Genomic DNA, 27,029 nt, shown 5'->3' with positions numbered 1-27,029 from the left:
CCCCTCTGTTTGGATATGATTAGGAATTTATTAAGTTTTGCAGAATGTGATATATTAATTAAATATAAATTAAGAACTCCAAACATAGGATTTTTAATAAGTTATTATTTCTGTGCATAGGCCACACACACACAGCTGAGACACAGAACAAGTTGATCAGACGATCAGACGGTGAGGAGTGCTGTCGAAATCAGAACCCTCAACCGAAATCAGAAACTTCATTTGTACGTTCATAATGTTTTCCCACAAAAACTTTTTCATAGGTTTTCAATTAGCATCTGGGATTCATGTTGTTCAAACCTTGATTTGAAAATAGACATTAAGTCCCATGTTTATGATGCCATTGTATTAGATGAGAGGATGGAGGGACCTGGATGTATTTTTGGTTTGGCAAATTGTAGAACTATTTTTTCAAACTTCTGGGGTTTGGCTAAAACCAAAACTTATTTTGCCAAGCACTGTGGCCTTAATTTTTAAACCCATGTGTATTTTAAAAGAAATTCAATCTATATGTTTCTGACTCATTTACACTTAACTCATGAAAACGCTGCTTGGTACAAGCGATTAGATGTCCAAGCAGGTTTATGAGCCCTTCTAAGCCTTCTTTTCCCCCATTCTTCCCAGAAAGTTGTATTTTGCCAGCCATAAAAGAGTGTGAGCCCCAGAGGTCTGTGGTCAGTTTGAAATTTATAACCTCCGAAGCTTAAATGGATTCTGAATTTGGAAAAAGTGTTTTTTCCTCTCCTCTCTTTCACATTAAGTGCACGAACAGACTCCCTATGGTAAAGCCACGGTCCTACGTCTTAGTTCCCAAGATGGCTGAAGGTGAATAGTAAGAATTCAATCTAGCCACCAATAAGTTGTCCCTAAGACATTTCGGAGGAACAATGTGACACTTTAAGTTTAAGGTGGACACAGATCCAGATCCAACACCCTAATGGAAAGTTTTACTAATTACTCAGGATAAGAAAAAGAGGTGGGACTCAGCGTGATTCAAGTTGGACATTTTACTTTTGGGGGACTGGGTAATTTTTTTTTTAATCACAGACAACCAACCCTGTTTATGAGTTTTTATACATTTTTTAAATAAGCTGAAATCTACTAAAAACATCACTTGAATTAAAACCAGAAAAGCAGGAAGAATGTGCATGCACACTGCAGTGACACCCCCCTGGTATCTTCCATATATAATGATGCTCAGATACCCCTCCAGTACAGCATTCTACTGGGAGAAAGCTTTTGGATAAAGTACTTAAAAATGGCTTATAAATATTTAAAGTATAAGCATCTAACAAATCATAATGACAAAGTTTTACATTTAACCACATGTGCTCCAAATATCTTGAAATTACTCTAAGTACGGGTTTAAAATATCAAAAGGGCTTGTTGATGGGATGCAGAACTTTGCAGAGAAACTTGAACCTGATCATTCTTGCTCCCACAACACCCAATCTGCACAATTTTTAAAGTGTGCGTGTGTAGATTTCCCTAGAAAAAGATCACGTTACAGCCTGAATTTCCAAAACAAGAGTTGAAGGACGAAATATAGGGTTTCCCCTTCTCTCACCAAATGCAGCTTAGCCACTTTGCTTCTAGATAATTTGTTATTGTAGGTTGGCTCAAATTTAAGACAGTAACATTTTAGAAACACTTGGAGAACTAAGCCAGCTGCAAGGAGGATATCATTACAAATTGAGACACATGTTGTATGGGAATACCATTCATTTTCAATACCAAAAATATGTCTGGGGAAATAGGCCATGCAAATAAGGGAGAGATACACTTTTTAATTGCATTTTTTGGGCGTTAGGTCAATGATTCGTGTCAAATAAGTCCATAAAGTGTGTTTCTCCCTCCTGTTCTTTAAATGCTATCAGTCATATTCTTACTTTCCCTTTGACCCAAAACAAAACACAGCTTGCTATCAAAGAAAGACAACAAACCAGAGGTTCAAAGGAGGAATGATGAGACAACCAGCAGCACAACCAAATATCTGAATGGGATGAGGCTGGGGAGCCTAAACAGCTTTGATTTGTTGCCGTCCTGACCCCAGGGCTACATGGAAAGGCAGTTCTGCTCTTGTGTTCCCTTCTTCCTATTCAGTTGTGCATTTGGGCAACACGCTAAAATTTCATGAGCATGTTGTTGCTTATGTCTGTAGCTCAGTCCTAAGAGCGTAAAATTAAGAGACCTCAGGGGCAACTCGACTGGTTTCCAATGTAAGAATGTTTCGAACACTCAGGAGCTAATTAAAGCATGAGAGACTAATTCCAACTTTCCGCAGTCATTATACTTTGCTCTTGCTCCAGTCTATTCACTAGAATCTTTTAAACGGCCCTTGAAATAACCTGTGTGTGTGTATTTCCCCTCCTTGTCAATGGCCTCACGTCCTCAATCCTGACCCCACCAGACTTTTTCCTCAAGCAGAAGGCTGTGAAAATCCACAAATATGGAGAAGAATTCTACAGGAGTAGTATTTAAAAACGGCATTTACTCCTTTTCCTTGAGAATGGGACCCTGTTAAATGATGCCAGCACTAAATTGTTTATCTTTTAAAGCTAATTTATTTTTCTCTGAAATGGATTCCTTTTATGCTTTTGGGGCTTAAAAAAAAAGTTTACACAGGCAGAATGCATGTCCTCAACACGTACCCACATATAAAGTGTTATGCATTCAAATTGGCATCTGAAGGATACAAAATAGTTCTGCGCAGGACAGGGGGAAGGAAAATAGAATGGCCACCCTCTGTCCCTTTGGCACAGTCTCTTTGACAAGAGAGTCTGGAAAAGGCGGAGTGTTGGGGGTGGAGGTAAGCGTTCCACTCCATGAGGTAAGTGTTCCATGCTGTAGTATACTTTGGTTCTCAAACACCTCTGCCCCTCCACAATGCTTGTCTGCACCATGGTAGGTGTAAATGATTGAACTATGATGCCCAGGCAGCCGCTCAGGCCGGTGAGGAAGTGATTCACTGGAAACCAGACAGGGAGCTTATTTTCAGTGCCCTTCTGGGCAATGGCTTGCTAATGGCTGGTCAAAGGCTTTCCCCTTTCCAAGCACACTCTCCCCAGGTGAAGAAGCATGCTAGGGAGCTAGGGAGGATGGGCAGTACTCTCAGACATGGCCACATCGACGCCCTGGGGTCTACTGAACCATGCACTTCTCAGACTCTTGCCATTCGGCTCCGTTGGCCTCAACAGCAGGGTAAAAGGTTTTTCATGGAAGGACAGGGTCTCCCTCCACAGCAGAAACTCTGAACATCCAAGTCCTGGGGAAGTGTCTAGCTTGTTTCTTTTCTCGCTTCCCTTTTCTTCTTTCACCATAGGCAGTCATAGGACATGGTAACTTGAAGAAAGCTCTACAACCTTTTGCATTTTGTCACTAAGGCAATCTTACCGAGGCAAGTGCTACATTCTGTAGCTGCAAGAGGGATTCTGCAACATTGAGTCCACAGCAAAATTTGCTAAAAATAAGTTCTAAGTTTTAAAGGAAACATAATTAATTCAGCTTCCTCAGAGTAACAAGAAAAATTCCAACTCAGATGGTGATAAGATAATCCTTCAGAGATGTAAGGCATAGTTTCTCTGAGGCCAAAATCTATGGACCTCTCCTCCCAAGAAAATGCCTCTGTGCGTGGGCACATAAAACTTTCCATGACATTCCAGGGGGGATTGCTGAAAGCCATCCAAAGACTAGTCCATGGAGCAGACTAGCTTTAGGGAGCTGCCACACGGATCCGAAGGTCTGGAGATCAGAGCCAGGACTAGGGCTGCACCTGCATGACCCGGAGAGGGAATTACTCTTTGAAGTTTGCACACTAAGCACTTCCCCTTCCTCACTCTAGTCCCAGGCCTGCTGAAGACGGAGGGTTATGGCTACATCTGAAATAAATAAATACCTAGTCACATATGTCATTTCCTATTCCATCATAATCTGATTGGAATAATATCTCAAAGCCAGATGCCTGCACATTAAAACCCTCCTTCAATCCCCTTGTCAAAAGGGTTAAAATAGACCCCGCAGCATTGAACGAGCTGTGTCTGAAGCCAAGCTTGACACTGTTCATCCCAGCAAACTCTCCTCTACAGCCTCAAATGACCACGGCAAGCGCTCTTCCAGGTCCTCACCACTCACCTGTGTGCATGATCACACCTGGTGCTTCTCGCTGGCTCTTTGAATGACCTATACCCAGAACTGGACAGCCATCTGCATCCTGACAGACGGCGAAACTTTAACATCAAGGATTATGTTGCCAATTAACTTTTCCAGCAATCAACTATTAGAACGTTAAAACTCTCAAGTCTGGCACGGGATCTGAGCACATCCCATTTGTATTGATTTTCTCTTCTCGCTGGCAATTTTTCTTCTTTTCCTTGCTTTAAAAGTAGGCACCCAGAGTAATATTTCCAAAGGATGGACTGACTTCCCAGGAAGAGCACTCTCTAATACTTCAGCAGGACAAACTAAACTGGCAGAAAGTTACCTCTCATCTGCACCCTTCTGGCTTTCCTAACGAGGTGAGCTCCCTGTCTCTGACATAGACCTTTCTGGGATTGTGGCTCCATGACCAAACTAATAATTAAACTCTAAACTCCCGAAAGCCCAAACTACAGCCCCCTCCTCGAGCTCTCCCAGAGAAAACAAAAAGTGGAAGGAACCCCTGCTGCTGAGGCTGGGAGAGCACCACGGAATTGGGGCCAGGGAACAGAGTCTCATATTTTCTTTCTGGTTTTAGAAACACATAAGAAATTTGGGAGCCACAAAGGTGGGAAGTTGTATGGACTTGTTGCTCCTCAGGAATGGAAAAATTGAGGCTGAATGGGTTACTCATGGTACACATTTTTTCCATTGATTATTTTATTTAAAGAGAATATGTCATTTCCCTGGAAAATCGAGGAGGGGGGATATTTTCTTTTGAATATCTTCAAACATTTGCAAATGGTTACTCTGAACTCCCCAGCGTACCGTAAACAAGTGTAAACTGCAGAAATTCAGAAAATGTACAAATAGAAACAGCTATCCCCCAAGCTCCAAGGCAAAGAAACGAAGGGAGTATTCCATTTATAAATGGAATTCTTTGTGGATAGAATAGTTTGGGAAATGTTTATACATTGTTTTCCTTATTATTTGGGGGGATTTTTTTTCCAGCTTACAGAAGCTGTAGAACTGGTATTTGGAGTCTCAAAAGTTGAAGATTAAAGGAAGTTTACAACCTTTTTAAAATCTTCGACTAAACTTAATTAGTTCTGCATCTAGGAAAACATCTGCCCATTGAAGTCACTTGTAGTCATATCAACAAACAAGAATGCATAAAGTCAGGTAACCAGAAACAGAATAACTTCAAAATGGAAAAAAATATAGACTATAATTTGCCAAGAACTAGCAAATACGATGACCTCTTTGAAGACAACTGTGGCTGCCTGGATTGTTGATTTCAAGACACAGTCTGCTTTGAATCTATTTAAAATGATAAAATAATAGTAACATAGTATGAGAACGGTGGGCATCGTAAAAAGAATGAAGAGTCCTTACTGAAGCTACTGACAGACTTTCCTAAGAAATAGTAATGAGCCACTAGCAAGCCCATGGAGAAATCGCTCACCTGCCCCTCACCCACTGCAACTCCGCCTTGGTTTGTTTTGGGTTTTGAATACTTCCCACTTTGGCTTTAACTCATCACCAAACAGCGGTCACTGTCAGGGCACAAAAGCCATGCAGTCCTTTATTTAACGGATGCATTTTCAATTTCCTCAACCACACGAATGGGCTGGGTTTCTGAAGGCCTAGAAGAAAAACAGCCAGCACGTGTGCACAGAAAATCAGGAAGGGCAGAGAACGTGAGTGAATTACGGCAGGTTGAGACTGCGCTGTGAAGTGACGTGGAACTACAGAGGCCAAGAGGAAACGTGATTTAGTGGAGGAGAGGCCGTTCTTCTCCCGTCTTAAATCACTTGCCTCGTCACCCCGCTGTAGCTGGCAAAGGCTGAGTGTCTCCGACTTTAGAGAAAAGCTGTAATTTCTTGGGGGACCCATCATAAAAAGAACTCTCCAATCTCGAGGGGCTCTGGGCAATTTTGTCATTGCATCTTCTGAAATTGGCTGAAGCCAGGTTAATATTTCTAGCAACAACTCTGGTCCACACACAAGACCCTTGCCTGACTCTTTATTCAGAAACATATATCATCCAAATAGCCATCATACATTTCATGCTTTTATGTTCTTTTGGCCCCATGCTACTTATGGACTCGTGGCACTATTCCTGACCTGGTCACTTCTCACTCCAGTAATAGTAATGAAATCTTGCACACCACCCATTTTTCCTTTAATGTTGTTTGAATGAGCGATATTAGAATGCGTTTAAAATTACAATTTCCAGCTTTCTAAAGGCCATCAGTTTTTTTGTCCCACATCTTCCCATTACTTGCTGCTTTGTCAACCTTACTCACTGCTTTGTCAACCAGATTAAATTACTCTGGTGGAGAAAACAGGGGCATTTTCAATTGAGGTGACTAGGAGAAGACTGGAGCCATCTGTCTTTGGACAGCAGAACTTGTAAATGTAAAACCAAGAAGGAATGGTGAACCGAATTTTAGTGTTTTGCTGCTACTGGCAAAGACATCAGTGGAAAAGGAAACCCCAAACTACGGCGGCTGAGAAACCCTTCTCGTACCACGAGACAAGCCCCCTCGCTCTGGCTCAGTGCTTCCCAAGCAAACTTCCGGCTATGAGTTAGGCAGGCGCCCATGTAAACATGCTGACTTAGAGACAACCATCTCCACGCCACATCCAGTGCTCTGGTCCACACTTACATTTCCCACTGTGGAGTAATGGGTTGGTATTCTAGGTTTGCTGTTGTTGTTGCCGGAAAAACAAGAAATGAACACTGTCTACACACTTAGAGAAGTTGGTAGGTAGGCTTGGTTTTTCTCTAGGAACTTCCCCAAAGACAACCGAGTTGGATAAAAGAATTTTATCACATAGTGTAACAAAGGGACCAGTTTGCCTATTCTCCTACGGTGGTCTAAAGAAAATGCAGCTCTTGAGGCAGACAGCCTGGATTTGAATCTCGACTCTGCTAACTTGGTGACCTTGGGCAAGTCACTTGTCTTAGCTTCCTCATCAGTAAAATGAAAATAATAATAATTGTATGGATCCAGATCCAAATAAATACTACCAAAAAAACTTAGAAGAGACCTGCACATATAAACATGAGCAACTCTTCTTCCTAAGGCCCGCCTCTCCTGCCCAGGCCTCCCTCCGCCCTGGTTTATCTCTCCCCAAGACTGTTAAGTGCCTTGAGGGCAGCCACTGCATTATAGTCACCTTTCTACGTCCCCAGTGCCTAAAAGGAGCTGTGCACGAGTTAAATGCTTAATAAATGTTCATTTCTCTTCCTTTCCTCTCCATAACAGTTGATAAACCTCAACTGAACATTAGCCAGTTTGCTGTGCTCTTGATTAGAGGGGAGAGCTGTGGCTCTGGGTTCAGCAGGTCTGAGTTGGATACTGGTTCCCCCACTTACCAGCTTTGATTTGGGCAACGTCTCCAAGGCTCATCTTCCTCCTTGGTAAGATGCAGATGATGCCTACTCCACCAGGATTGGCGGGGGACCAAATCAGGCCACATCTGGCTATAGTGGGAATGCCACACGTGCTACTTCCTCGTCCCCTTACTGAAATTCTGGACTCACTATCAAGGGTTCACTTGGCATCAAGCAGGATTCCGACCATTAGGTCAGAGATGTGCACCCTCACCCACTTCAGCAACGTCCTCCTTTTCCCTGTCAAAGCCCCCCACTCTCTACCCACCAGCTGAGCCGCTGAGCCCAAAAGGGGAAGAAAGCAAAGCTGGTCACTGATGTTGAGGCCTGCCCTAGGGAATGCTGGATGGTGACAAAATGAAGGAAGAGACCCCATGAACGGGAGCTATGAGCCACTGCTCCAACACCCTGCCAGGAAAACAGGGTTGAGTGGCCTCAGTTCAGCTGGCGTAAGCATGTAAGAAGGTTAGATTTTATTCTCATCTTGCAAATGGGAATCCGGGAGTTAGAAAATTTGGTGAGTTGAGACATTCTGCCAATGAGTCTATCAGCTTCCAGGAAGCCGCCTAGCTCACCTTTTACCACAGCCTTGTAACCGCATGAGTGAACACTGACAGGTCCAGAGTAATCTCTCCTTCCTCCCCACATCCTCCTCTTCTTCAACAGGGTGAATTACAGAGAAAAGCATAATAATGCAAGTGTAATTAAGTAGATAGTGTTTCAAGTCAGTTTCAAGACTGGGCTTTACCATCAAGTAAGTGACCTCGGGCATGGCACTTACATGCTGTGACTCAGTTTCCTCAGCTGTAAAATGGGAATGACGTTGGATCAAAATGATGATAGTGTGTGACCACACAAGGTGTACTGGAAAACATGTAAGGTAAAAAATGATTATCAATACACTCTCTCGCCTCTGCCTCCTAAGAAGTACGGAGAGGTGCACTGGCTCGTGCGGAGGACAGCCGCGGCGTACATACAAACCTTTTACTTATTCTGATTTCTAATTCGGAGGCACCTCCTTTTGAGCGGAGGCTCCAGGTCCTCGGGCCCGGCGCTCAGCATGGGCGAGGAGATGATGCACGGCGCCATGGCAGTCTTCTCCGCCGGTTTTGGCACAGGCTGGATCACGCAGCCCGTCTTGGGCAGCATGCGCAGAGCATACGCGTGGTCCTCGTCCGCGGGGTTATTAAGGTTCGGGTCTGACTTGTCGCCCCCCGCCAGGGCCTCCTCCCCCATCAGCTTTTTGGCCGCCTCCCCGTCCAGGTGGCAGTTGGAAGCACAGTTGTTCTCCTTGACGGACTCCAGCTCGCTCACCGCGGGCTCCTCGTGCGACAGCAGCTTCTTGGGGGGCGCGGGCGGCGGCGGCGGCGGCGGCGGGGGCTGCTCGGGCGGCGGCTCCGCGCCCTTGGCGCCCTCGGCGGCGGCGCCGCGCGTGCCGTTCACGATGACGTTGCAGGCCGCGGCGGCCTCGGGGCCCGCGGGGGCGCCCGGACCCGGGTCGCCGGCGGCGGGCGGGCTGCAGTGGCCGTCCCTGCAGCCGCCGCAGGTCCTGCGCTCCGCGGCGCCCGGCTCGCGCTCCGCCTTGACGTGCGCGTGCAGCGCGCGGTGGATCACGTTGTGCAGCCGGGCCCGGTGGCCCACGGTCAGGTCGATGACGCCGTCCTGCGGGCCCTGCAGCACGCCGGGGAAGCCGAGCTGGCCGCCCGCGCCCGGGGGGCTGCCGGCGCGCCGCGTCAGGTCCACCACCTCGCTCCGGCCGTGCTCCGCGGGCGCGGGCGCCAGGCTCAGGGCCTGGCCCGAGCAGCCGGGCGGCGAGTCCGCGGACTTGGACGAGCCCTGCTTGGAGTCCCGGGGGGACAGGGAGTGTCCGCCTGGCTTACCTCCTGCCGCCGAGGAGTCGCCGGGGGCGCTCGGAATGAAGTTCTCCCCGTTGCTGGAAAATCCGTTGGGGGGCTTGGAATCATTGACGTGAGGGATGGGAATAGGGATGGGGATGGGCACGGGCAGGGGCACGATCACCGGGTATGGCACGAGCAAGGTGGGGGGCGGCACCAGCGGGGCGAGCGACGGCAGCCCGAAATTCATCATCTGGGGCACGGGCATCGGGCCATTTGGCATCATGCTCACGGGCGGGAAGGGGAGACTCGGCAAGGGCGCGCCCGGGGGCGGAGGGGGCAGCAGGCCCGGGGGGTTACCAGGCATGGTCGGGGTGCTCGGGGGGTGGATATGGGGCGAGAGCATGGGCCGGTGCATGGGACTGGAAGTGGGGCCCAGGTTTCTGGGGCCGCCCGGAGGGGGCCCGATGCCCGGGAGCATGGGGTTGGACAGAGGGCTGTTGGGGTTGGAGGCGTGGTGTGGCGGCCCGCGAATGAAGGGCGGGCGGATCTGCTGCATGATCTGTTGTTCCATGAAGATGGGCAGCGGCACCGGGCCGCGGTTGGTCATCACCATGGGAGGGCTGCGAGGCGGCACTCCGAGGGGAGGCCCGATGCTAGCAGGTGGCTGGACGGAGACAGGAGGGATGTTTGGAGTCTCGCTGATCGGCATGGACTTGGGCACTGGCGTGGGGATTTTAGCGACAGAGCAGTTGGCAGTGTCAGATGGAGAGACGGTGGTGGACGCCGATGGGCCAGGGCCCTGGCTTTGGCCAGCTGCAGCCACCGGGGAGGGGGCTTTCCTCCGAGCATCTGTTAGAGGAATATTCCAAGAGTCTGGAGTGAGCAGCTGCACCCCGGTGCCTTCTGCTTTATTTTCCATGGGAGGGTGTAATGTGCTGCACAGCCCAGCTGGAAGATTGGCCTGGGTCTCTTTGTAGAAAATGTCCATTTTGTATTGATTGAGACATTTTGCACTGCAGAACTGAAGCCTTCTTTCCCCGTCCCCAAAATCCAGGTATTCTTTTGTGTGTCTTATGTGTTTACACCAGTCACATACCTACAACACAGTAATAAAAAAGATAAATAAAAAGATAAGCAGTTTCCTCTGGTAGATGGCGTTTCAGGTTTCACATAAACGTTCTTTCAGACTTTATCACAATCTTTCAAACAGGCTGAAGTGTTTCCTTCGAAAAGGTAAAATTCTGAAAAGTTCGTAAAATAATTTTTCCTTGGAAACCAGAATTGCTTTATAAATATTAACTCTTCAGAATAGCAATTATCACCATCTCCTATTTAAAAAAAAAACAAAACAAAACTCTCTTGTCCCCTTTGAGCATGACTTTAAGGTGGATCTGACAAAAAGGAATATGTATACCTGCCCACACATTTTCACTTGTCAGAGAGGCTCGTTGTAAATGCAAATCTAAGTAGTTTTGGAGAGAAGGATTCTCCAGAAAGTTCAATGGGTTTTGAAATATAGCCCCTTAAAATTCTCCTCATGCAAAGTCACTTTACACTATTGACTGTGTTCGATAATGCAGTTGGAAAGGGTGTGCTGTGTTAGCCAATAACACGAAGCGTGGAACATCATTATGTCTGCCTTCCAAGGGGAAACTTGGAATTAGTCATGAAGTCTGTGTGAGGTTTAGCTATTCCCAACCTGTGATGTTGCAGCAAGCTAGAATTATTTTTTGAGCTGTTTGCCCACTCTCTCTCAGTAGTCAGAATTTTTGGTGACATTTCTTGGCAGGCAGTCTTATTTAACAACTTTTCAAACACCAGAGAACGTTTTCCAAAAGTTGTTATGGCTTTTTCCCCCCTTCAGAGCTACTCCTGGCACAGGAAAGACATTGCCAAATTTATTTTAAAGTTGGGCTGCAGAACTAATTAAAGGCTGAGAGCTTTTCCCAATTGGAAATCATTAGACATCAAAGTTCAAAAAATAGTCATTCTCAGCTTCAGAACCCATTACTTTGGAGAAATTATTGTGATTTCATTAACACATTAATTTTGCAACACCATCAGCTCTCACAGATGGTGAAGACATGATCTACAATTCAAATATGACTCTTGTTTGCACAAATGTCTTTCCTTCATATGGCATTTTAAACAAGAATTAATATGAGTAATCTTGCCATAGCTATAAACAGATAAACAGATGTCAAAATTTTCAATAGTTTTTTCAGTGCCTTACTTTTTTGACTGAACATTACACACAGAATCTTTTTTTCTTTTCTTTTCTTTTTGCTTTTTTGGTCATTTCCTCAGCTTCAACCCATGCAGCAGCAGAGGAAGGATTCTGAAATGCAATGCAATGGTGAGTTTATTGACTTCGAGTCCATCTTCAGTAAAGCACTGGTTCCAATATTGCTCTAAATGGAACCCTGTTTTTGTGGAGGAGGGTGTCTGTTGTTGGTGTGTGTTGTTTTTTAACTATGGTACACTGATAGCATTAAAAGATGATAAATTTTAATAACGATTGATCACATAAACAATGCAAAAACAACATATGCTGGGCATTTGATTCCTCATCTCATTTAACTCTCAGTTTTCCTTGACTGTAAACAGTGGTGGCATGCCCGTATGTAATTGTGGGTGCCCACACTCGTGGCAGATGTGGGTCTGGATGGGTAAATCCACTCTTTTCCTTCTCGCTGTTTTTTCAGTGATATTCGCAGGTAATATACTCGATGGTGTAAGGCTGAAGAACAAATACTTACTGGCACACATTAGTTTTTCCTTTGGTTTCATATCAAATTGCCCTTTCAAAATATTTGTTGTAAAAAAAATTTTTTTTCAATGCTAATATCCTCCTGTGTTTCACTACAGTGTTTCAGGTTTCTCCAGAATTAAGAGAATTTTTTTTAATCCTAGTTGAGATGTCCAGTTTACAGATAAGTACAGAATTGCCTCTGATGAGAAGAGACATGCAGAATCCATCAGACCCTCAAAATTCTCATCTAGAAAAGGTTAAATAAACTAGTAGTGAAAGTTTGATGCATGTAAGTTATTATTTTTAAAACCTGATCATTTTTACACAGTTAATTTATAATGATGTGACATTTAAACTCCAATATGAAATAAAGCCACCTAATTCTGTTTCAATATTAGACATCCATAGAAAGACTAAAATGTAAATTTATAAGTTTGAAGTGAAGGATCAAATATAGCTTCTTTAATCATGAACTAGAAAACATTATCAATAAATTAAACTAATGAAAATAATATACCAAATTTTCTGGCATATTTCTTTGGGAAGTTATTTTTTAACCATAAGGGGAAAGAGTTTTCTGAAATCCTTAATTGGTTTTTAAATTGCCAGATTGAATTATTTGTCTCCAGAGGATTCCTCTGTTTCCTCAAGCTAAATAAATATTTTCAAGTGAAATCACAAAAAATAATCTAAATATAACTTAAATGTGCTCCCTTCGCTTCCTTCACTTTTAATAATTCATTGATGAATAAGGAATGCGCAGCGATCTATCCCAATTATCAAGTGAGAATTCCCCACCACATTTTATCTATTTCCACATAAAAAGGATTACAGACATCAAAGTTCAAAGCAAATTCCATTTCATCAAACTTTCCAGTTAAAGCAAAGGCTTAACGCTTAGCTACTTGGTTTTCTGCAACATCCCAGTGTTTAGGTAATAGTGTGACTGTTTATGACTATCTCATTTTGGGTAACGTGAGTGTGAATGTGTGTGTATCCTTGCCTTGTTACATCTCAATTCAGAACGCTGTTGTAAAAATCCAGAAAAGCAAGCTCTCTGATGAAGCAAAAAATTACTAGAGAAAAAAATGGTCACTTAAGAAATAATGAATCAAGTCTGTCTTACAGGACACATCATTTAAGATGAGGTCAATGAATTTATGGCACAAATGGCTATATCATGTGAGGCAATAAAATGCAGTCCATCATTCATTCTACATCTAACTAATGACACACTTCTAGTAATTAAAGATTTCATCATCAGAGCCTGAGCTGATTACTTAAGATGGGGTAGTTAGGTAAAAATACATACTGTAGATCTCTCTCTTTAATAAAATAACATTTGCATATCCATGAAATACACAGCATGTGTCTCATAAACTATGGTTTTCTGAATTGTGGTGTTATAGAGTATTCTCTTTTTCCACAGACGGCTTTAATTTTTTTTTTTACTTTGTGAGGCTTTAGTTTTTCCTCATTATGCCAAGAAGTACCAAAATTCCTTCGGATATTTTAAAAGATAAAGATTAAGAAGTGCAGAGGCCAACTCACTGGGCTCTGGAACGATTTCCCCCTAATTCCACCCCGGCTTTGTTTCTGTTGGAATCTGGCCTCTTTGGTTCCAGTTCTCTCCCTAACAGGTCCCAGATTGGACAGAGCTGAGGCTGAAGCTGTTTAACGATGGCAATCTGGGGACCGAACAATCAGCTAATGCAATGCCATTGAGCGAGACAGCTGAAATGCTTCGCATCACAAATACATAATGTATCACCAGGAAGACAAAGAGATCACAAAGGAGATAAACAAATGCGTGTTCCATTCAACCCTCTCACAGCAGTCCTCAAAAAGATTAAATTTACCTTCCTGGGATGTGTCCAATTCTAAACAACAGAATGAACATTTCCTTTAGTCCATTTAGAGTATTTATATTTTGGTGGCTGACTGCCAGAGTAGTACTTATAAGCTCAGTGGCCTGATGGATTCACTCCTTTCCTGTGAAATAAATGTGTGGCAACCTACACCGTGGAACTGCTCAAAAGATACTGCCTCAGCAGAAATATCACTTGCTCTTGATATAAGAAAACCGAAAGGCAAGACTTCTGGTTCCTATAACTCTTTCCATCTTGTGTTTCCCCTGGAAAGAAAGGAGGCTATTCATCTTGGCGACGAAGCCTTTATTTTTATATAAATGTCCGAAGCCAAAGCCAAAGTATGCCATGAGGTTACTCACATGGGCACTAGATATACATTCTACTGGGCTTAAGAGAAGATTCAGGTGACTGGAGGTAGGGGGGACAGGGTTCCTAATTAACACATTAATCAATTGTCGGCTGTGGGAGTGAAGTTCATCCTTTAATGGAACCCTTCTGAGTGGTAATCTGGCATCAGGCAATATTTAATTAGGAAACCCTTTTGCTGAAACCTTTCTTATCTGGGCAAAGACACGTGCAGCAATGGAAGAGTAAAAGGATATTTTCAATCCCTTGAATGCCATCAACAATTTGAAAAACAAAACAATCTTCACATGCTCCTGACTTTCCACGAATATAGCATCCAGGTAACAGGTCAGAAGCTACAGCTCTTTAGGCAAAACTGAAGCTTGCCATAAGAGGCTGGATCTCTAAGCCTTGGCTTGTTAAATGTGGCATTGATCTTGCCAGCCATTGATCTTGAGTCCAGGCCCAATCAAAAAAATCATGAGCTCACCCAAGAGTGAAGCAAAGGAGGATGAAGAGACATGGGCGGAGGTGATCAGTGCTTTGAAGGGTCTGGGGTCTCCTCTACCTGTGAACAGTCACCTCACAGCATGAGTTGAGGGCCTGAGGCTGACCCCATCTGAACACCTGCTTCCAGCCCAACCCTGGAGTCCCATGGTCCCAGCATCAGCTGTTCCTTGGCGTTTAGCCACTGCCTCCATCAGGGCCCTGGGTCAGTGGACCCGGGCAGCAAAGGATGCTATGGAAATCATGTGGATTTGGAATCAGAAGATGTGGGTTTGAATCTGGGCTCCATTACTGACTAGCAGTGCAACCTTATGAAAATCAGCTTCAATTTCTTTATCTGTGAAATGAAGCTAATAGTAGTAACAAGTAATGCTTGTGTGCCAGGCATATCACTAAGCTGGTTACACAGTGTAGTTTTTCAGGCCCTAGCCTGCCGCCCTCATGGTTGCCGATGCCCCAGGAACATCCCACATGTTTCAGTTCATTTTAACTTAATGCGAGGATGTTTGTATGGCAGTGTGAGGAGAGAAAGGGAAATTTTCGTCCACAGTTTTCCTATGAGCCTGTGTGTCTTTGAGATAGAATGGGGCATGTTTCTCTCCGGGCAAAATGCATGCTGCACATCACAGACACCAGCCCTCCACCCTGCTTCCTAGGAGACTCTGTCCCAGGGCTAAGAGAGGGGCTGTCCGCAGTGACAAGGAACCAAGGAAAGTTGTGTGTGCGTCCCAGTTGCCCATCACCCTGAGAAGGCTCTATTCAACTCCTGCCGAGCCGTCTTCATTTTCCAAGGCCAGTCATTCTCTATTTCGGGCAAAAGCTTGATAAAGCAGCATGGCTGCTTGGAAATGAGTGTTAGAACCATTAAAATGAATAATTCCTCTTAGGCTCAACTGCTGTTTGAATAGTGGTAGCCATAAACTGTGCTATTCATGTTTTATTAAAAAACAGAGCTGATGAATGATCTGCTTGACTCATTACATGGCAGAAGAATCTTCCAAAGGAAGGGCCAGAAGCCACAGTATCAGACGCCTTTAAGACAGGATGACCCAACCCCCGCGGGGCAGAATGAGTGTGAGGGAAAGCCCCATGGAGCAGGGAGGGTGCACTAACACCTGATGGAGGGACCAAGCTCGCCACTCCAAGTTTCCTTGCAAAGTTCGATTGGAGAGTGAAGGAAGGAAAAAGATGGCCTAGCCATAGATATGCAAAGCCATACGGAAATCAGGAGAGGATTTAGAACTAGTAAGGGCTATTTTTTTTTTTTTTAAAAAGCAAATTCATGGTGAAATTTATTTTCAAAATAAACTTTCTGCAGGTTTAGATTCCAACATGATGATGTTTGCTACATAGTTCTTTATATTTAAGGGTCTTATTTGGCTTTTTGTTTTGCTTTATAGTTTGATCTCTATTCTCTCTCTCAATTTCTCTTCCTCTCTCCTCAAATAGGATTTGGAGCTCAAGGGGAGGCCAACAAGCATCTTTATAAGAATTGAAAATCTCATTAGAAAACTGCCCTGTAGGAACTTTATACCATGACTCAAATTCTACTTATCTTATAAATTTTAAGCTAGATTTCAGACCCAGGTCGTCAGGGCAGATCCTTCTCTTTCACATGTGCCATGAGCTCTGTAAGGGAGAGCAGAGATGGGCTTGGTTTTCAGGATCTCAACGAGCATTGACAAACGGCTCATTACTGACCCAAGTCTCTGTTTCTACAGCCAAAGCAAGAGCTGGAATCCTGGCAGTGACCAAGATTCAGTGACCGAGGGGCCATCCTCATAGCCAAACACACGATGCAGAAGAAGGTGATTTTACCCTTTGGTATGACAGTTTAGGTTGCCTACAAGCATTAGCATATCATCACACACCTCTGCTTTGTTTAAGCTGGATAAATGCAACTTACATCTTCCTAACACAAGTCATCCAGATGGACACTGAAAAATTCAAACATCGGAAAATCTGGTCTACCTGGTGCCAAATGTCTGCCTCTCTGTTTTCCAACTATTGGCACTGAGAAGACACAAAAATAGCCTAAGAGATCTCAAAGCCATGAAACTTAGCCCTGAAAGAACCTCAGAGAACATCTAGTCCACTCCTCCAGCCTCCAGGTCCTGCTGGGGCCAGGCGCTTAATCACTTCGAGCCCCAGGTGCTCAGCTGTAAAATGAGATCGTCAATAGAAACAGCACCCCCCTGGGAAACAAGTGAGGAAGAACCAGCGAGTGATTGCAGATGCGGAAAATGTGCCACATAAAAGCAGAGAGCGGTGTCCTACCCCGTCTCCCACTGTCATGCCCTGTGACTCAATTTTCTCTTTTTATCAACTCCAGATATTGTAACTATCACCTGCCCTGAAAAATCTGCCATCACATAATCCAATCTATTTGTTCATAAGCGAGCGTGTGGTGAGGGCCCAGCATGTGTCAGGCACTGTACAAGGAACTGGGGTATAAGTAAGATGCGTCCCCGGCCCTCATACAGCTTCAGGTCTACTGCAGCAAACAGGGGGCCTGCACATTTTCGTTCTGTTTTTATTTAACCATCTTTGCTACAAACTGAAGCTTAAGAAAAAACTGTGCTTCTATCTGTAATGCTTTTATTCATTCAAAAGTAAGTGCTGAGCTGTGCTCAAAAAGGAAATGGACAGTGGAACAGCACAGGAAAGGTCCAGTACTTGCCCTCAAGGAGCTCAAAATCTGTCTATTAACAGTCACAATAGAAATTTGCACACACCTCCTCTCCCCAGAAATATTCTGCACTCCATCCATCAACAGGTTTGTTCTAAAGGTTAAAATTCAACTGACAGATTTTAACTAAAAAATAGTCAATATTTTACTCTCTCAATATCAGACTCCCCTTTGTCCTTCTAACCCAACACTGTCTCCCCTTTTTTTCAAATGTATATCTGAATCTTTTTTTTTTTACCTTGGTTATTGGAACTCCTTGTTTTCAAAATACATATTTGAATCTCTTTTCAAATGTATCTTGGATCTCATTGATCATGACTCTTTCCGTTTTCTAAATGCATGCTCGAATATTTGAAGTTTTATTATTTGTGACTATAAGAGCCCTCTCTCTGCCTGAAAAAGTTTCAGGGAGGGACCCTGGGTTGTTCTTGAGTATAAAGGGAGACTCACCAAACTGATAGATTAAAAAAGTGAAGCGTGCTGGTTACCTGGCTTCTATGTGAGGTCATTCACTTCATTTCTTCCTTCATGCAGACTTTTTAGAAAATGGCAAAAATCATTATCTCAAAACACCTAGCTTTAGTTCCACAACACGGCTCATCATACATCAATGACAGGACTTTTTGGAAGGACTTCTGTTATTATCTGTGATATCTGAAGCAGCCTTTTGTTCCTAGGGATCTTATTTGAATCTGCCTCCCAGCCTCCTCAACCACCTGGGCTATGTCTTGGCATCTGTGATGAGCAGCACCACTGATATGCCATAGGACCAAGGCTGTGTGTGTACCGGTGGTCCAGGTCAAGGGCACTGCTGGGCAGAATTAATGGCCCCTCTGGCAATCCTGCACCTCGGCTCCCTCTCTGGCTGCTTCTTGAAGGCTCACAGCAGCTCCTGGCCACCTCTCATTCACTTACCAACGACAGACTGATTGCTTGGAACGTGCCAGGCACTTGGCTAAGGGCTTTACTTGCAATGCCTCAGTCAATCATCTTTTAACAGTCTCTTGCACATTTCTCTGCTCCCTGAGTCATAGACTGAACCAGCTTCTATCTGTGGATGCTCAGGATTGTCCCACTTCAGTCCCTGGTGTCCATCTCTGCACAGTCCTCAAATCTCTCCAGGACACTCCATCAAAAGTTATGGCTTTTATTATAGTGCCTTCTGGAAGCCCCAATCTGATGTAATAATAATAGATTATACTAGTAACAACAGCTAGCATTATTTAAGCACTAGTAACTGTGTTGAGCATGTTACATGGATTGCCTCACACTCTCCACAAGTACCTTATCGTATAGGTAACTGGGGTTTAGGTAGGTTAAAGAACTTGCCCAAGATGACCTACGCAGATAACAGATGGCAGATCCAGATTCTAACTTGCATCTGTCTGGCTTCAAAGCCCGTACTGCCCCACTATCTCAAAGACTTTTTGCATTTTCCTTTAAAACTATAGGATTAATATGTTGGCTAATATTTGATAATAACTTTGTTCTGAAATTCCAGAATCACAGACATTTAGACCTGGAAGGAACTTCACAGGTCAAACCAATCTATCTCCCCTGGGAAGCCTGGGCTTCCTTCAACACATAGGTGGTCTTCCAGGTGGCGCTCATACTTCCTGTGACAGGGAGAACCAACCAGATCCATCCACACAGCCGAAGAGTGATTCCCACAGAGTGAACTTCCTCCTTTGCGTGGACTTTTCGACGGCCTTCAAAGGAGGGTTGCAAGATAATTGCAGAGCCCTGCGCAGCCTGTTTTGAGGCAACCTGTTCTGTTGCCGGACAGCTGTGATTCTTAGAAAGTTGAACCACTCCACGTCGCTGTCACTTCCACCCACGGGAAGTAGTTCTGTTCACCAGGATCTCCCAGCACAGGTCAACAACTCTTCCAAAATTCAGCCTTTCAAATACTTAAAAAGAGCCATCATATTTCCCCCAGATTGTCATTTTTAAACCTCCCCAGTTCCTGTGCCCATTCCCCAGGGGACGAGTTCCCAGAGCCCTCCTATCCTGTCTGTCCTCCTGTGCCTCTTACCCAGGCATATACTTCACCTGGGTAAGGCCCCTCCTAAAGGGTGGAGCCCAGAATGGAATGCAGCAGCCTGACCAGCACAGAATCCAGGGAACTCTCCCCTCCCTCATGTAGAACTATACCTCCGCTAATGCCGCCCAAGAATGCATGTGCTTTTTAAGCAGTTATAGCCCGCTGTGAAGTCTTTACTTTCTAAAAACAAACATTTATTGAGTATCTGTTATGTACCAGGCTTGAAGCTTTCCCTTAAGTTATCTCCTTCAATTCTGACCACAAACTTGTAAAGGAGCTATTGTTTTTCCTATTTTACTTAAAAATGGGAAAACAAAGTTTCAAAGAGATGATGCATTTCCCTAGGCTCTCACAGCCTACAAACAGTGGAGCCAGGATCCAGATCCAGACCTTCCAACACATCCTCTTTCCACCCCACCACGCTGCTTGCTTCATGCTGAGTTTCTGGTCAACCAAAACCTTTTTCCCCTAAGTGCTTATCAACCATTCGTTTAATGATATAGTCAAGGACTTTTGAGGGTAAGCCGTCAAGCCTACTGGTCTAGAGTTTCAGAAATCAGAAACTCTTTCCCGGTTTTGAAAATGTGGTCAACATTTGTCCATTTCTGTTGTTTTGAAACCTCTCTCATTCATCATGATAGAACAGATTACCCAAAATTAGATATGAAATTATCTACAAACTTCCTCATAGTGGCTGGGCAATCTAAATTGGGTTAGCGTAGCAGGTGCTCTCTGCCTGTTTCTTTGCCCCTAACTTGGGATTCACAGCATTCTTTATGGTATCTGCCCTACCCATTCTGGTATGAGAACATTCTCTTTATGGAGAAAGTTGAGAGAAATCAAATAAAAGTTGCCCAGCCTTGCCTTCTCACTCTCTTTTGTTAAATATTACACCATTTGCTCTAAACACTGACCTGTCCAGTTTTACTTCTTGCTCCTTCCAGGAGCACAGCCTTAATAGCTCCTTTTACTAACCTGGGCAGTTCCCCAAGGGTCCAGCCCCTCATGCACCCCAGCCTTCCTGACACAATACTCCTTCTCAGAATTTCCTACCTGCCATGTTGCCCCCCTCGCCCCAACTACACTGAGCATCCGATTGTGGGACTAAACCCACCTTTCCTTGGAAATTTTTTAAAAATCTGCTTTTCTAAATTGTAGGAATGTAGCTGATCATATCCAGCATTGTCTCCCTCTGACATTGCACATTCCAAGGTGGTTGGGTCTCTTCCCCACTCTATCCACATACCAAGCAGCTTTCCCCCATATTAATCAAAGTGGTGGTCAAAGTAGGGTTCTCCTCATTGCCCCTTTACCTTCTCAGAGCTATCTGCAAGGCATGGGAAGAATGATCAATTGCTCTGTTTTATGAGAGTGAAATTCTTAGCAGATATCTAGGTAAATTGCCCCATATCTTGCTTCTTTGCTAATTAATCTATTTTTAATGTCTGCTTCAGATTTTGTACTCAATACCCCCAAATAACTCCTTGGATGTTTCCTTTCATTTTCCTAAAATTCCCATCTTGCATTTCCCCCCAAGTGCGTGGACTGCCATATAAAGATTTATTTTCCTGAGATTTACCCACCTATTAGATATGTTGGTGGGGTATGTTGTTTTATATTTTAGTTCTACATGTTAGCTCTAGTCTAGGCATAAACCTCCCTCCAAGGCTCAGTGGTATCTCTGAGATTGTTTTTATCTTTCTGCGCCCACAATCCAGGATAACCCCGTCCTTCCCACTCTCTGCGTTGGTAGACAGATGTCAGAATCCATTTGTTTATTCCTCTGCAAGACTTTGCTCTGGAGAAGGAGTGGCCCCTTCTTAACTATCCCATCTTTTCCTGTGTCAGACATGCTGCCTTCATTGTGTCTAGCTTCACAGGTTTAAAATAGAGCCAACTGGTTTACCCACACTCTACTCTTATTTACTCATTATTCTCCTATTAAGTCTCACTTATAAAAAACAAAGACAAAATCCTCTACCATGAATTTTCCTATGATGTGTCCTTCAAAGTAAAAAGCACACCACAAAAATAAAACCCAGAAACCCAAGTCAACGAAACTCTTGACCCCCAAATTCGCCACTGTTTCCAAAGGCTTGTGGAGTGTTTGACAGTAATGTAATTGCAATAATGAGGAGGTTTGCAGGCCAGGTTGTGGTCCTAAGCTCACTATGGATGTTTTAGCCCTAGGCTCAGCTTCAGGCCAGCACCAGTCGCCGGGCCCAGAGACACCAGTGGAATCCCTTATGCTCAGTCACACACAAATGTGACATTTATGGCATCTGGTGCACAATGCTACAAATTCAAAAGGCCCAGAGTGCTGGGCTCACAAACTTGGGGAAAAGAAATAACTTAGGTTGCTTATTATCTTTTCTTCTTAGTTAATTAAGACCTGTGTGAGAGCACCAGCTTAGTGACAGGTCTTAGGTATCTGGGAGGGATATGCTGGACTGCTTCTGATGTTGGATCTACATGTTGGTTCCTTTGTCTCTGAAAAGCTTCCTGGATGTTTGTGGACTGTTAGTTTGCCTAGTTCTCTTCCATCTTTGTCCCATGAACATAGCCATCCTGCTGTACTAACTACCCAGTTGAAAGCCAACACTCCACTAATGCTAGATTCTGCCCAGAGCATCCCTCTTACAACTGCATCCTCATAAGCAAATCCTGGGTCAGCCCCACCCAATCTCTCCATCCAGGATGAACGTCTAAAGGGCCAAATGTGTGAAGAGAGACAGCCTGGGACAAAGAGATGTTTTCATACATATTTAAACACACCTGTTATTTATATAACTCCTTTCTCTCAGTGAATTCAAGTGGCTCAATAGACACTATCACAGTATCATTCACCAGAAGTCTGTAAAGAGATAAGCAGCCAGATAACATACTTATTTTAGAGATAAGTAAATTGAAACTAGCAGCAATTATATATCAGTTGTCAGTATTTGGGTCAAAGCCCCCATCTCATCATCCCTGTATAACCAACTATAGTCACTCATCGCTTAACAAGGGGGATACATTCTGAGAAATGCGTCGTTAGGCAATTTCGTCATTGTGCGAACATCATAGAGCATACTTACACAAACTTAGATGGTATAGCCTACGACACGCCTAGACTCTATAGTACTAATCTAATGGGACCACTGTCCTATATGCGGTCTGTCACTGGCTGAAACGTTGATATGCAATGCATGACTGCAGATCATTCTTTGGTCTATGAAGAAAGAAACAAAATGAAGAAGAATACTTCCATTTGACCTGTCATACAACTGGAGTCTTGGCTCCCGGGTGAAAAGAGAAAGGAGTATGACAGAGCTGCCTAATCCAAACAGCCTGCACAATGGGCCTCAGATCTGGTAAGACACACAAAAAAGGCATATCTGGGGGAGAATCTAAATATGTGAGGCCAGGCATCTCTCCTAGGGCTTAGTATCTATGAGTGAAGTAAAAGGCATTACTGGCTATATTCTGCTGCATCACGGCATGCCCTGGGTACAGACTGGCATGTAGAGAAGTGGAGGAGAAGAGGAAAAGGAAGAAAGAGGAGGAGGGAAAGAACTCTGTACTAACTACCTTTGTATCAGAACAGAACCCATTAGACACTGAGTGCCTGCTATGGCCACAGCCCTGCTGTTCTCTGGCCACAGCTGACTGGGCCCAAAGACATCTCAAGAACTTGGTGTGGCTCTGCCAAACAGGAACAGAGTAATTCAACAAACCAATCAGAGTTTCTTCTTTGGGAAGATGGGAATCAAGATAACTTCAAGAGACTAAGTAGCGATGGGGATAGCGGTTGTGGGAATAACCACAGAGGATAGGCAGTGAGCAGAAGACATGGGGCAGCACAGGTCATGAGGCAGAGTCGGGAGAAGGGGCTGGAAGTGGCAGGAATGGAAGTTAAGCGGCAGGGAGTTGCAAGTCCTCAGAAGCCATGTGCTAAAACAGGAAGGAACAATGCCTGCTCCTGGGGGGCAGTAAGACAGTCCAGTTGCCCAGTTATTAGCACTGTGGGACCATCTTTGATGCCAGAACAATCACCCAGGCTCCATGAGGACGGGCAGTGGCTATTCCCATCTTACTTATTTCCTTGGGCTTCTTTATAGCAAGCCTCCATAACTTTAGGAAGACCAAGAATCTAACCCAGCTTTATTAAATTAAAATTAAATCTCTCTGATTTAATCCTTACTCTCTAATCAGTATTAATCTCTATTAAAAGATGAGGGAAATCTAGGAAGGGGCAGTGACTTCAAAGTCCTTGCATGATCCCACAATAATTCCTCCTGTTGTTAAGAAGTGCCTTGTGGCACATTACCACCATGTACCCTGCTATGGGTGTGGGGTGCCCAGGGCAGCTTCAGCCCAGGGCAGGAGGAAGCTGACACCAGGACGTGCCTCTTTACACCAGCACTATTTCCAAGGGTTACCACAGAAAGGAAACGTGACTGCCACATCAGGTGCTTGCCCAGTCCCAAACCCACTGCAACTGCCCCCTTGTCACAGACCACTCCGACCCCAACTCTCTATTGCCTACAGTATATTCATCCCTTCCTGCCCCTGAACAAGGGTTCCACGTTCAAATAAGTTTGGGAAACGTTGCATACCCTGTGCCCCTCTTAAGATTCTCAATGCACATTGCCATATTTAAGCTTCTGAGAAGTTCTGCAGAAAAGAAACATGTTTAACTTCATTAATCCAGAGTTTCCTCAATTTTCCAAAAATAGAATTCTTTTTTTCTAGTAGGATCCTGTAGAAAAACACTTTGGAAAATGCTGCTTTAATGATTTGGATGCATATAAGAGAGAGCCAAGAAACCTAGGCCTTACCATTATTCCTTTGACTAAAGCTTTCCTCTGTGGTCTCGCGGAACTTTTACACCTGGCCTGCTGTCTCACACGTGGTAGGGGTTTCATATGCAACTGTTGGTTGTTCACGGAATTGTAGGAGAAGGCCAAGGTGATTCCCAGCCTGTGCCCCTCTGCACATCAGCAGGCTCTGTCCTGCCGGAAATCAAGGTTATTCGTCCCCTTGTAGCACTTTTCTCAGCTCTGCGGCTCCCCCCTCACCTCCCACCAGCTTCCTGTGCTCGCCCAGGCCTAGACCCGATTACATTTCACACTGTGGTTTCAGCTTCTGCAGTCAGTACAAACTCAATTTCTGTCCTCTCAGCTCCAGTTACCCCACACAGTGCGCGGGGCCGACAGGATGTCGTGAATGCCACTACCTAGAGCGTGACCTTCCAAAACCTGAAGCTCCACCTGAGAGCATTTGAGGTCACACCATTGCATTTTCTGCATTACAGATGAATCCATGAGCATCTTCTGAAGGACGAGCAGCCAAAATGGAGGGAGCAAACTCTCACAGCACAACAAGAACAACAAATGGCCTATCTGTATTTTCATATTCATATACAAAGGACTGTCCTTATCTGCCTGCTGAATAAAAACATAAAATCAAGAAATACTACCTCAACCAGCCTTGCTGGCACACTGATTTTGAAAGAAATTTGAAATAAACCCTCACAGTTATCTCTTCCCTTGGCCATCCTCTGCCACAGGTCTTTGGGTGAGTTCTCCCTTATCAACAGCGAGTGACACACGTGTCCTAAAGGGCCAGAACAACTATGGTCTCAAAAGACAAATGGGTGATTAACTGTTCCTGGACTAAGTATATTCTTCTAATCGGACACCTGCATCCTGTAACACACACTCCATGGCCTGATAAACCCAACGGTGGCATGGATGCCTTGATTTCTAATAGGTAACCTCACTCTCTCAGGTCCCAGTTGGAAGTAACTCAAATTCTTTTCTAAGTCCTGTTAACACTGTACAGTCATTTTATCCATCCATTTAACTAAAAAGGGTTGCAATGATAATCTAATAAAGCACAACACTACCTACACTGCCATATCTATGTTGCTACAGAGTTTAAGCCAACCTGGGCGTGGCCCTGTGATAGTCAAAATGAGCCGTGGAGTGAGCAGGCTCACTGGCTAATTGAGCTTCCTGCTGATCACCACTGAGACGAGAGACACGAGTAGGGATTGGAATTCCATTATGAGTTTTTAATAATTAAACATTACACGTTCGGAACCTCATTCTTCTGTATTACTTTTTAAATATTAATCTATTTACATCAGCTAGACCTCCTGCAGCTTGACACGCAGCAAATGGGAGTCATGCTGAGATAGACAACTGTGTTCCGAGCTTACGACATCTTTGTTCTTCAGTAACAGTAAATGTGACACTAACCCTCTGTTCAACTCAATCCTATACCGTAATTACCCCACCTTTTAGAAGGCGGCTTGCTCCGTTTTTCAGCACACTCACATGTTGAAACATGATGAGTCATGACACTGACTTTTAAAATTATCAAAGAATCCAGATTAATCTTCTTTTGAGAGTTTTTAATGCCCCTTATAATGAGATCTCAATGAGATCTCTGGGTGGGGGGCACCCTGCCCTCTTCAGAACCGGGGTTAGGAAATGGATGTGGGAGGCACGTGAGGGTTTCCTTCGATATTATCCCACACTGTAATGAGACTCCAGCATAAAAATTCAAAACCCGGAGCTCACATAAAATGCTCATAAAGAGCTAATTCTGCTTTACACTGCGCCCTCATGCCCAGAGGACTTGTCCCAGGGGCCCGACAGCCACTCTCCTTCAGGGTGAATGTTGCTGCTTTCACTCGTGTCCTTCCCTCCTCCCATTTCATCATCCCTGTCAGGAACCCTGGGTGCCCCTCTCTCTGCTGCTGGGGTCTCAGACTCAGGTTTTGCTGCCTGTCCATCCTCTCCCAGCTCAAACACAGAACATCCCAAGAACAGAGACAAGCCCTTCCCAAACGCCTGAGTGAACTGGTGCTGCCCAAGAGGACAGCCTGGGGTAGGACTTCAATGGAATCTGGAATTCTAAGCCATCAATCAATGATTGATCTATACAATCAAGGGCTGTCTAAATCCAACGATGGGGAGAACCGACGGCAGCAAGTGTCCACTGCTCCAGAGATAGCTGACCCCTCTGCTTCTGCAGTCAACGTAATCATCAGACCCATGTCTGCACTCGGCCCCTCATAGAGCGCACCACAGAACAGTCCAATTTGGTTTCAATTTAAGAGTTTTATTCCCTTTTAAGACAAAGCTGGCAGCGCAGACCAGTCATGGTCTGTTTTAAAGAGTAAAACACCATTTTACTTGATAAAGATGTAGGATTCAAAGTGGGAAATTACATGGGAGCTACCCTTGTAATGGAAAAAGAGCCCCCCCCCAGCTGCCCACCTCTGTGACCGCTGAGGAAGCCAGAAGTAGTGACACTCCCAAGAGATTAAACATAAAAATTTTTAGCAAATGTCAGTCTATCTTTCTATTGTTTTTGTTTTACCTGTCAGTACTATTGAATGACTAATGCTAACGACCTCAATGCAAACGTCTCTAGTCTCAGAAGGGAGCCTGG

The 27,029-nt window shown here is 44.5% G+C and overlaps 1 protein-coding gene across 5 annotated transcripts in view; it reads right to left on the bottom strand.

The window, feature by feature from the left end:
• Positions 1-27,029, bottom strand: part of SOBP (sine oculis binding protein homolog) — a 156,091-nt gene that overhangs the window by 11,041 nt on the left and 118,021 nt on the right. For 3 of the 5 annotated variants that reach the window (XM_070223630.1, XM_067053918.2, XM_070223631.1), the window contains one exon: positions 8,519-10,471. In XM_070223630.1, coding sequence (XP_070079731.1) covers positions 8,522-10,471 — 1,950 coding nt within the window. In that variant the 3' untranslated portion in view covers positions 8,519-8,521. Of the gene's footprint in view, positions 1-8,112; positions 8,402-8,518; positions 10,472-27,029 lie in introns of all 5 variants that reach the window. The other 2 variants (XR_011422130.1, XR_011422131.1) reach the window with 2 other exon arrangements.

This window comes from Equus caballus, chromosome 10 (genome assembly GCF_041296265.1).
Source record: "Equus caballus isolate H_3958 breed thoroughbred chromosome 10, TB-T2T, whole genome shotgun sequence".
Classification (NCBI taxonomy): Eukaryota; Metazoa; Chordata; class Mammalia; order Perissodactyla; family Equidae; genus Equus; species Equus caballus.
This window is presented reverse-complemented; position numbering and strand designations above follow the sequence as displayed.